The sequence below is a fragment of the Lycium barbarum genome, chromosome 1 (genome assembly GCF_019175385.1).
Source record: "Lycium barbarum isolate Lr01 chromosome 1, ASM1917538v2, whole genome shotgun sequence".
Taxonomy (NCBI): Eukaryota; Viridiplantae; Streptophyta; class Magnoliopsida; order Solanales; family Solanaceae; genus Lycium; species Lycium barbarum.
This window is the reverse complement of record NC_083337.1, coordinates 7211403-7223674: the sequence shown is the minus strand read 5'-3', so window position 1 is coordinate 7223674 and position 12272 is coordinate 7211403. Positions and strand designations below refer to the sequence as shown.

The window sequence follows — 12272 nt, the reverse complement described above, 5'->3', positions numbered from 1 at the left end:
CAGACCTATATTTACTGAATTAAAAAATTATTTGCCTTATTTTTTCATTTTAAAAATTACCATGTGGCTTTTAAAAAATAAAAAATCAACTATTCATCATCCTCATGTTAACCCGAATGTAAATCTCCACCAAAATCATTGAAAAACTTCACCAAATTATCCCAGATTTCAAGTATGAAATCCTCAAAACATTTCTGGTCTTTTAAAATAAACCCACTCGAAAAGGAGCCCCCTTGCGGAAATCCGAAATTTCGAACTTGAGTTTCAAGCTCTTTCAATGGCTCCTTTTGAAATAAAATTATGCTTCTGCTCTAAAACCATATTGGAAACCTCAAAATCTTAGTCAATTGCTAATCAGTAAAACAAGTTTAAACAATCAAGTTTGCAATTGCTAATCAGAAAAATAAGTTCATACAATCAAATTTGCGAGATTCGTGGTACATTTCTCCAGGAAGTGATGGAAAGAGATACAGTGGCGTGTGATATGTACATTCTAAAACAACATAAATTGATGTCCGGCTTCAACTGTTGTAACCGGATACAAGCATAAACTTTACAAAACAAACATGTCAGCAAAACAGTGCATAACACGCACCACCTTCTAGATGGAGTTGAACTCGTTAAATCCTGCTTGAATCTCTCCCGAAAATGTATCTTCTTACCCAATCACCGACCACTAAGTACCTCGTGCGCCAGCTAACTTGCTTGCTGAAATGCAAATAGAATTTACCATATTTAGACTCTTTGAATATAGAAGGAAGAAAAGACACACTCCCTCCATTCCATTTTATGTCTTAGTTTGACTAGGCTAGGCACAAAGTTCACGAATGTAAAGAAAGACTTTTGAATCTTATCATCTTAAACTAAAGGTCTATGTAAGTTACGTCATTCTGAGTGATTAAGGGTAAAATGTGGATGTTGAAACTAAAAACTTGCTAAATATAGAAAGAGGCATAATTTTTTAAATAGACTGAAAGGGATGCGTAAGTTGAAACCGAGGGAGTAACTAACTTAATATGATAAATAAGTCATACTCACGGAGGCTGTCAATTATTACCTTGCATACACAGAATACCATAGCCACTGTGTACTATGGCCCATAGAAACCCAGTCTCCAGGAAGTTCTGCTGCTGCTTGATCCCCACCTAAAGGGGCAAATTGCCCTAAATGGCGATACCTGAAATAGAACATATTCTTAAGCCAAAGATACCTAAAAGAGAGGATTGACGCCTACGTTAAAACCATTAGATATTCGGTCATGGTAGCATAACAAAATTTATTGGAAAGATGATGTATCTATTTAACAACGGGAAAAGGAGGTCAGACGCCAATATCAGAGTGTCGATAAACTACATGAGCAGCTAATAAATCCAAAAAATTGCTGATATAGTGATAAGTATAATCTCAATGGTTCTTTACGTTAAACAGACAGCAGACAGAAGCAGAAATGATCAAGGGCTGGCGACCACATTTCTGTTCTTTTGTTAAAGACAAAAATGGTTTTTTAACAAAACAGATTCTGTTGTATGGAAGACCAATTTCTAAAGAATGAAATTCTGATCATACTTCAGCTTCACCCCTATAGAAAATGCAACGAACTAGCAATTGCCATGTATAGAAGTAGAACAAGAACACAGCAGTTGGCTATCCCAGCAGCGGAGCCACCTTGGTTGAAGGGGAATCAATTGACACTCCTTCGGTGGAAAATTACAATGTGTAGATAGGTCGATTTATTTTTTATGTATATATACTATATGTTAAATCCTGTGCTTTGATTATTCTATGTTATCTGTGTCACTTGCGTTACTTCATTTCCATATTGCTTTGAATCTCTTAGCCGTATCTGACCTCTTTTTATGTTTTTATTGAGCCGAGGGTCTCTCGGAAACAGCCGTCCTACCTTGGTAGGAGTAAGGTCTACGTACACTCTACCCTCCCCAGACCCCACGTTGTGGGATTTCACTGGGTTGTTGTTGTTGTTGTATACTATATGTTAAATCCCCTTGGCTTCTTCGTCTATTTACTTCTTTATATTTTGAATCTCCATAGTAAAAATCTTGGCTCGGCCACTGTATCCTAGTATGCCTCCATGCCAACAAGGAAAATAAGGAAAGGAAAGGTTTTGAAAGGGTAAGCATATACCCGAAGGGTAGAAATTGATGACGTCCAGAGCTCTTAAAACGGCGAGGGCCTTCAGGATTAGTTTTGCATTGATCCCAGCGGTTAAAGCATCTAGCAAGATATGTACCTTGTTGAGCAGCAACCTAGCATGTGCAAAGATAAGAAATGGAACTAAGGCCCCGTTTGTCCATAGAAATGTTTTTCTTTTTTCTAGATTATTTTTTCAAAACATTATTTGTTTACACATGGGACTGATTTTTGGTTTGTTTTCTAAGATGATTTTTCCATGTTTCAAAATTAGTTTTCACCAGTTTTTCAAGTGAAAGTTCTTTTCCCGGTCACAGAACTTTTTAACTTTTTTCAAGTGAAATGCATGTCCAAACACAACTTCAACATACAAAAATCATTTTTTATCTTCAACTTCAAAACTCTTTTTTCCAAGTTTCAACAAAATCTATGTCCAAACATCTACTAAAGCAGAAGATGGAGTGAAACAAGGGAGGGGGGATGAAAGCCGAACTACGTAAGAAGTACCTGAGCTGTGGCAGGTAGACTTTTCATCTGTGAATCTACATGAGAAAGGGCCGATTCAAAACCTTCAATATCTACCTCATCTCTTTCATTTCCCTCTGAATCCCTTAATAAGTCTGTTGCCGCTAACAACTTTTTGTTCTTCAGATACAAGTCCACTTGAGGATAACGGATAATTATGTCATCCAGGACATCTCGGAATTCCTCGATGGTCAAAGTTCCAGAATCATCCTTATCCGCAGCTTTAAAAATGGCCGAAATATCTTCCTAAACCGCATAATTTCACAAATGAAAATTTAGGGGGAATGTATAAAGACAAGCAATTTAGTATTCCATTATCTAGAACGAATATCTACAGATCCAATTCCTTTATGAAAGAATGATGAAATGAAACACTCAAGCTCATAGAATCATTTTTGAAACCATTTATAAATGGCACAATAAACTAGCAATTATCATCCATACGGACCCTAAAGCATGGACTAACTGTCAAGATCTAGAAAAAATATAATGCAGAAAAAGAATTGATTATACTATAGATCATATTGAGGAAATATTTTGGTATAGTTATTTGAACAATGGCTTCTTTACCATGACTTTACGTTGATCTACAGATGCACAATCACCAAGAGCGTACACGTTACTACAGCCCTTTACTCGTAACCATTCATCAGTTGCTAGAATACGTCTTTTTTCCTGCAAAAGGAGAAACAAAAATGTTAAATGGTCATAATTAATTTAAACTTGCAGTGCTTGCAAATCACAGAATATAAAAGGCAAAAAGAGTAACTTTTAAGTAAGCATTTGGTAAAAGAACCCCATGAACACTAAGACATGTTGGGATCGAAATAACAGGGCGTCATGCAGAAGCTAACAATTGTAAACTTGAATGACGATGAATCAGACAACAAAGAAAATATACTTAAAAAGCGTAATATTGATATGAATTGGTCAAGTGACCTACATATGAACAACTAATATAAAAAGCATAAACCCTATTGAGAGAATAATATCCCCTAAACAAGACTCTTGTACATTGCGGATGTTATTGTGTTGTGTATGAGAAAAAAAAGTCCGTTTCCACAAAGAAAACCTTTTCTACCAAGAAATCCTTTTTGAAGTAAAACACAATTATGGTAGAACCCAAATAAGGTAGGAAATTTTGGACAAACCCTAACAAGACAGAAAAAATGCAAAGTACCTGGCCAACTTGTTCCATGAAATCCTTCACAAATGGGCGGGTACCAACTCCAGTTGACCATACAACCATCCCGTAGGGTACTTCAACGTGTTCTCCTGTAGATTTTACTTTCATGTTGATGAAATTATCAGAGACGCTAATGACACGGCAACCTGTCAAAACCTCAATGCCATCTCTTTGAAATTTCTGTTCAGCAAATGAGCTTATTCTTTCATCATATCTGCAAAGACATAAAATTGTGATTTCACCGCTGTTGATTCAATCTCATTGAAATTGTGTCTTAAGTGAGTAGAAATTATGATCTGAAAATTGATTCTATTCTCCAAACAAATAACACGACAACCCTCTAGAACAATACTCCCTGTATCCCAATTTATGTGATACACTTTCCTTTTTATTCTATCCCAAAAAAGAATGATACATATCTATATTTAGAAATAATTTAACTGAAAACTTCCCCTTTTACCCTTAATGAAATGATTTACAACCACACAAATATCTATGACTTGTTTTAGACCACAAATTTCAAAAGTCTTCCTTGTTTTCTTAAATTCCGTGCATAGTCAAACTATATCACATAAATTGGGACAGAGGGAGTAACATTTTTGAGTTTTGCAACTCAACGAATGGAATGCCACATGTGTCTCTAGTTTTCCCAAACAAGAAAAAAAAAAACTCTATTAGGAAGTGTATGTGTGGTACTCCCACCGTCCCAATTTATGTGAAATTGTTTGACTGAACACGGAATTTATGAGAAAAGGAAAGGCTTTTGAAGCTTATGGTCTAAAGAAAGCCATAGGAATTTTTGAGGATATAAATCATCTCATTAAGGATAAAATGAAAAGTCTAAAGTTAAATTGTTAAGTACTATATATAGAAAGATGTCATTCTTTTTGGGACCGACTAAAAAGGAAAGAGTGTCACATAAATTGGGATGGAGGGAGTATAATAAAGGTGTGCCCGCAATAAGGACATCATGTGTATTAGGTGAATGTTGTGCAGGTTTTCACTATGTGATCTGTAAAAGCCCCCTTAAAACTCTAAATTTATACTCTTGATCTTCTTTCCTTCTGGCTCCCAACCTCTCGTTTACTTCCCTGTTCGATGACTTTGACATGTTGTAGGATGTTAAATAATGCATATATCTGCTATAGATAATTGGTCTTAAAGAAGCTGGTTTATCTTTGCTAGGTCTTCAAAATGAAGTCGTGTAGCTTCAAGCACAACTTCCAAGTTTCTCACCCAACACGAAGTCTACCAACTAGAACCAAACTTATGTTTGTGCTTTGTTCTTCATCACTTGACCATCCACACCATTTCCACATCCGACCCCGCATAAGGGATTTGACTCTCTTTACACCTCTCTATCTTCCTTACTCTCAAATCTTTTAACATCACATTGACACCAAAAAGGTTGTCATGTCGCTCAGACTCTTCAAAAAGTCTGTCAGGGGCGTGTTGGATCCTCCAAAAGTAGTGCATTTTTGGAGGATCCGACTCAGGTTCTGCAATATTTTTAGAAAGTCTGAGCAACATTCATTGCCTAGCATGCATTAAAAACAGTGGTAAAGTAATTCTCGGAATGGTGCATCTTACGTATTCAGGATATGATCTCCGGACTGGATGAGTGTTATCTTCACAAAATCTTTAACCGAAGGGTATATTTTAACTAAGTCCTCATGAACAAAGTCATGTAGCTCAGCGGCAAATTCCACTCCAGTTGGACCCCCTCCAACTATAACAAAATGGAGGTTGGTCCTTCGCTCTTCTTCACTTAGGCCGGGAATAACAGCTTTCTCAAAACAATCTATTACTGTCCTGCGTATCCTTTGAGCATCTTCCACTTCCTGTACAAGACATGATTCATTTATCTTCAGAGAAAGGAAAATTTAGCACCTCGAGAAAAATATGAGATGTCCCAATCTTATCAGGTTCAAAAATGCATAGAACGCCTCCCTTGCAGGGGTAGAAAATGTTGTTCCAACTCTTCACTAATATCACCAGGTGCGCACCAACAAAAAACAAAAGAAATAATTACAGTCCAATGCCTTTCAGTGATCTAATTTACAAATAGCCAAGAAAATATATAGGCTTTGCATATTGAGTATATATACACAAATAAATACATATCCTATAAATAAATACATATCCTATATATACACAAATAAATACATATCCTATAAATAAATATACATATAATATATAATATACATATAATATACAGAATCAGTGTATAAGTTTTGTATATTTTGACTAGCGCCAGTAATTAATTTCGGCTGACGGGCCAAAAATGGAAAAAGCCCAAAACAAAAGTAGTTCATTTTTGGAGGATCCGACATGGGTGCGGCAGCATTTTCACAGAGTCCGAGCAACATAGGGCAGAAATCCCATGCATCACAGTTAAGAAAGGCTTTATGAAAGAAAATGCTACCTTCAGAAAGTGACAATGTTCCATTACACCTGGGGTGTTGAAAGTATTCACTTGAGCTCCAACTGCTATAACCAAATAATCATATTGTAGGTTGAAATCATTATGTCCCGCCAAATTATCACTGATACCAGAACGGCAAAATACTGTGTGGTTTTCTGGATCAATCTTCAGACATTCTGCTTCCCAAAAATTAATCTCTCCACTTCTCTGCCAGACCAGATAACAACAATTAAACAGGAAGAGGCAGAAAAATCTTCAAATGAAAACAACTACTCCTCCGCCCCAATTTATGTGAAAGTGTTTGACTGGGCACGGAGCTTAAGAATGAAAGGAAGACTTTTGAAACTTGTGGTCTTAAATAAGCCATAGAAATTCTTGTGGCTATAAATCATTTCATTAAAGGTAAAATAGGAAGTGTAAAGTTAAATTGTTACTAACTATGAAAAGATGTCCATCCTTCAAAGACTGACTAAAAAGGAAAGAGTGTCACATAAATTGGGACAGAGGGAGTAAATGCTATGAAAACAAAAAACCGGAGATTCTGATAGGCTCCAAGTTGTTTGTGTTGGACACCCGAAACAAGTTCCTCATCAAAACTTGTCTTTACCTTCTTTATTATGTTCCTAACTGGCTCCACGATGCTTCGTGGCTCGACTGTTCCACATGTGACACTAGGTAACAGAGGTGTAAACGCAAAATAATTTCGCGGCGAAACCACTTGAACATCATAGGAAGAAATATCAAGATCTTTTAGGAAGCTGGTACCAGCCCATCCTGTTCCAAGCACCACTATTTTCTTCTTCTCCGGTTTTGATTGATTCGTTTCAACTAGTTTTCCACTCTCTATGTTCGATTCCGCATATACCAATAGACCTCCAGTACTGTATAACAAGCAGCAGAAAAGTATAAGTAGCAAAATCCTTGATCATATATGGAGAAAAAGATCAGTCTTTAAAGAACCACAACATTTCATTCATTAAGCATCAACACTTCAACTGAGTCCTGGCCTAGATTATAATTTAGCAGGTCAGAACTACCTACCACCTTTTGGATTCCTATCTGAATCAAATTTTGAATTTGATTAATTTATTGGAATTGACAAAACTAGCAATATATTTTATTAGTTTCGAATAGAAATCTAAATGGGACGTGGCCAAGTGGTAAGCCAACGAGTTCTGGTCCCGCTATTCAGAGGTTTGAATCCTTCCGTTCCAAGTTTCAAATTTTGCAATATAAAATAAGAGGGTAGACAAAAATCTCAATTCAATTGAAATAATAAGTTGAATGAAATTATTTTTTTATCATTATTGGCAGACTGCACTAACAAAGATGCATTTGTCCCCATAGTTATCGCGACAAACATATCTCCCTCATTAAAATTTAAGAGGCATAATCTAGAACTACAAGACAAATAATGAAGTAAGAACCCATAGTCTCTTCTTAGTCAAGAGACAGAAGTATTCAAAGTGGAACCAATTCAAGTCTAACTTCGTAAAACAAATAGTTATTTATTGTGATTTGTCAAACATGGCTCGTTAAAGACTATTCCCACTTTGGAATCTATAGGGCACAATTTCCCTTCGTAGAACATCCGATTTACTTGAGCTATACTCCACAAAGATTAACAAGAATGATCTCCAAGAGTTTACATTTTATATACAACTTCACATTATATAAACCAGTATATGGAGTCATAACCACAAATGATCACCTGAGCACACTCAACTATTGTAGATGTACAAAAACCTAATTGCCTGTAATGCGATTATGTATTTTATACTTGCGCTGGCCGAGCTAGCTTGCACACACTTCGACTAATTCCATGGGAAACCTGCGAGTCCGAAGCCTAAAGGGCATTAATTTGCCCAAAAAAAAAAACCAAAGGGGGTTGCCTTTCCACGATAAACCAAAGGGGATTTATTGTGAAGGGGGCTACCTTATACCCAATATTTTTTCATTTGTCAGATATCGATTTAGAAAAAAAAAGTATTTGTAAAACGTTGGTTGGTCCACGTTTTACAAAATATAAATTATATCCGCCTAGTTCTTTTCAAAAAAAAATTCAGTGAAGTTTTTTTTTTTTAAATCAAACATACGCCACAAGTCATAATAATTAACTCAAACAAATAATCTAACTCAAACAAAGTCATACAATAATTTAAAATGTGTGATATATGTGAACATAAAAAAAAATACTAAAATATAAATTAAATAAACATCACACATTATCTGAATAGTAAATGTTAAATTAAATACGTAATTAAACACCACAAGACATATTATATATTTATTACAATAAAGACAACAACATATTCTTGGAAGATTACATAAGGAAACAACGATCGTACAACTTAGGAAAAACCATAAAAACCAACAAGAAACAATAACTATTGATTTTTGTCGGGGCAGCGATTCTTGTTATGACCTGTTTGCTTGCTCGTACTACACTTCCTAGCCATGAGAGCAGGAGCTAATCATTCCTCCTTTCTAGTTTATACTCCGCGCTCCTGAAGTTCGCTCGTATTCAGTGTTTGCAATTAGACTGAAGGGAGAAGGCGGCCAATATGCCTCATCACCCAACGGTGAAAATTTTCCATTGTACGTTTGTTTGTAATACCTGCAACAGTGGTACTTGCTAACATAGGTCTTTGGCTGAATTCCGCGGATATCACAAAATTTAGTGGCATGTGAACAAGGCATATGGTAATTTCTCCACTTCCCATGCGAACACTTTTTCCTTCGGCAGAGACTTTATGGATATTTCCGCCTTACCTTCGTGTGCAAATGTCAGAATCTCAAAGACCCCTTCAGCTGCATTGTATTGTTGCATGTCAGTATGCTTTAGGGACCTCTCCCAGTATTCGTCAAACTTCTTTTCAACAACGAGCGGCCAAGACTTTTTATCCGCAATCAACAAAGCAGCAAGGGAGCTTCTCTTAACAAACCGATCAACAAGATTTTTAAACGTTAGACGGACCATGGCAGTAACAGGCAATCCACGAGCTTTCTTCAATAAATCGTTGTAAGACTCGGAGACATTCGTTGTCATAGCCCCCACCTGTGACCGTTGTCACTAATCAATGCCCATTTCTCCTCCGGAAGATTATTTAACTATAGATGCGTTGGAGGTGACAATCTTTTGATTTGTTCCATCCTCATTTTATACTTCTTCTTCTGGTGCTCTGTAGCCGCCTGCCACATTAGCTGCTCAAGGTCACTATTGAGGAACTTTTTATTAAAGTTTCCTTTCAAACGGTGAACACAAAACCTATGGTGTGTGGATGGTGGTTGTAACCAATCATGTGTTTGGACACATTGCAAGATGCCCTGATGACGGTCAGAAATAATTCCAATTCCTTGTCTCCCACAAACAACATGTCTCCACAACAACAACAAGGAACCATGTCCAAGACTCAAAGCTCTCGCGTGCAACAACATATGCAAGTGAAAAAATGTTATTGTTTGCATTAATTCCAACAGCAATTAACAGTTTCATCTCATACTTACCGTACAGATGAGTGTCGTCTATTCAAATGACCGACCTGCAATTTTTGAACCCATCGATGCTTGGTTTATAAGTCCAGAAAAGAAACTTGAAGATGTGTTCGCTTTGCGTTGTTGTTAACTGGTGCTCCCACTCAACAACGGTCCCCGGATTGAAATATTGTAGGGCAGCCATGTATCGGGGCAATATCTTAAAAGAGCTTTCAAAATCTCCATATACCATTTCAAAAGCTTTCTTACGCCCCTTTTGTCCAGTAAACGCATACAACCCTTTTATTTTTCCTGAACTGACTTAATACTGATGTGTGGGGTCGACCATAATATATGGTATCAACGTAGTAGCAACCAGGTGACTGTTCAAATTGGAATGATCCATCCTGTAATCATCTGTGAGACAACTGTCCGGGATAACCATTTTGCCTGCCTTCCACATACCACTTGAAATTTCTCTAAAACGGATCATCCACTCACATCCCAACATATGACGCTTGCAAATAACCTTTGGACTAATCAGAAATGAACTCTTTCTTTTCTTTGAGGCGATATAGTTTGACTGCGCCTTTCATTTCCTGCTTGTTCTGAAATAACATACTTAATTGCATAATACAAGGAAAATTATCAACCCCATGGGCCAACAAACAAAATGAAACATTTTGAATATTCATTGCCACCATACTAGCCTGAATTGATAAATTCAGGTTTTTTACGATCCCAAAGTACAGGCCGAACTGGACCGTCATCTCTCATAAAGGCAAAATCATCCGGGTCTTCTTCTGTGTTATCCAAATAGAAAATTGCATTAGAATGATGGCTAATGTTACCATCACCTCGGGCAGTAACGTCTTCATAAGAATGGCCATCATCATCAGATGAGTGATCGTCGTCTGTTTCTTCGTGATCTAATGGGATATCACTATCTGACTCATCTGATTGATCATTAGCTACATCGTTGTTGCTCACAATTTGTGTGAGCTGAGTCAATACGGGGTTTTCTTCAAAATCGTTACACCTACAAACATAGCAAAATTCAAGGCGTTCAAATCTAAAAAACAATTAGATAGAAGTTTCCTAGTTTTAAGCATTGTTTTAAAAGGCAGTGTCAGGACAGTGGCAAAACGCCCTGGGGCTAACGTGCGGGGCTTAGTTCCTATGAGGCTTACGCCCTAAGCGCCCAACCGTACGCCCTAAACACGCCTAACGCCCAACGCCCAGGGCTCGCCTAACAGTTCTTATACAAATTATATTTTAAATTCCTTAATTAAAATCATTCACCCTCATAATTGTTTAACAAAATAATGATACTTAATAGTTTTTCATGTATAGAAATAGAAGATTGGGTGTAACTCATATAACAAGTCGTAGTATTGGATATTTACTATTTGAGAACGTCATGAGGGTGAATATCACTTAATTCTTTTAAAAAAAACACATACCGGAATTGTACATTTTCACTTGTCATTGGTCATAAGTCCTATGTATCAGAATTATCATATAATTTTATTTTTTGTTCATCAAGAAGTTATGTTTAATTGTAATATTGATAAATTTTATTGATTATTTGCTTATAGGGAGATAAAATGAATAGTATGATAGTAATAGTGTTTTAAGAAACTGTGTTTTTTTTCCGTGTTTGAAAGTTAAAATGTTAGAATTGTTTTGCATTTCATAATAGCTTTTATTTCATTGTATTGTTTATACTTGTAAAATTATGTTATATATAATTACAAGTTATAAGCGGTGTATAGTGGATTGCTTTGATCATTTTTTTGTGAGGATCAAGCGCGCGCTCACACACATATATATATATTTCATTTATTTACAGTTTTCTTTTATTTTTTTATGTAATTTTACCTATTTAAAAATATTTATTGTAATTATATTATTTTAAGAAATACTAAAAATTAAATACCCATGGGGCTTACGCCCTGTGTCTCGAGGCTTACGCCTCGTCGAGGCGTATGTAAAACGCCCCGCCTTTTAAAACACTGGTTTTAAGTGAACAAAACATTGTTATATTTACCTTTCCGTAAATGACTCCACTTGAGTAGGGCGATATCGAACTATACTACCGCCACCTAATTCACCTGTACCTGGAGCACTACTCAGTCCAGGATTATCACAGCTCTGCACAGTCCAACCAAAGTTATGTGATTGACTACCAACTCCTACCATTGTTTCTTGTTGAAGTATACCTCTTTCAAACCCAATATTCATAGCGGGAAGATACGTAGTACCTCAAATATCAAACTCATCGTCAGTGGGTTCTTCAACATGGGTAGAGTGTTCAACAGTTGCATACATGTCAAGTGTCGCTATGCTAATATGATTGCTAAATATATCAGGACTTCGAAGAAATAACGATAAGGAATCATCGTCCGAAATAAGAGTTTCCTCGTAAATGGGAAATCCCCTGGCCGTAATTGACGTTGGATATCTTCCAGTGATAAGCGCTGAAAGGTTAGGATCAGTTATGGCCATTTTGCT

The 12272-nt window shown here is 36.4% G+C and overlaps 1 protein-coding gene across 1 annotated transcript; it reads right to left on the bottom strand.

Moving 5' to 3' along the window:
• Window positions 1-367: 367 nt before the first annotated feature.
• On the bottom strand, window positions 368-11960 carry LOC132609066 (external alternative NAD(P)H-ubiquinone oxidoreductase B1, mitochondrial-like). Its single transcript, XM_060322900.1, has 11 exons — window positions 11879-11960; window positions 10465-10729; window positions 6892-7165; window positions 6285-6491; window positions 5450-5700; window positions 3854-4073; window positions 3244-3348; window positions 2656-2919; window positions 2143-2264; window positions 1058-1177; window positions 368-708 (listed from the first exon to the last, which is right to left on the bottom strand). Exons 1-11 carry the CDS (start codon window positions 11958-11960, stop codon window positions 621-623), a joined length of 1998 nt encoding a protein of 665 aa, XP_060178883.1. The 3' UTR covers window positions 368-620.
• Between the last annotated feature and the right edge of the window lie 312 nt (window positions 11961-12272).

Excerpts from the sequence above, each read along its gene's own strand:
- LOC132609066 (XM_060322900.1), bottom strand. The coding sequence starts at position 11,960 with ATGGTAGGAGTTGGTAGTCAATCACATAACTTTGGTTGGACTGTGCAG. Across the intron at positions 2,920-3,243 it reads TAGATCAACGTAAAGTCATG|GAAGATATTTCGGCCATTTT; the intron begins GTAAAGAAGCCA and ends TATGCGGTTTAG. Across the intron at positions 709-1,057 it reads TGGTATTCTGTGTATGCAAG|CAAGCAAGTTAGCTGGCGCA; the intron begins GTAATAATTGAC and ends TTTGCATTTCAG.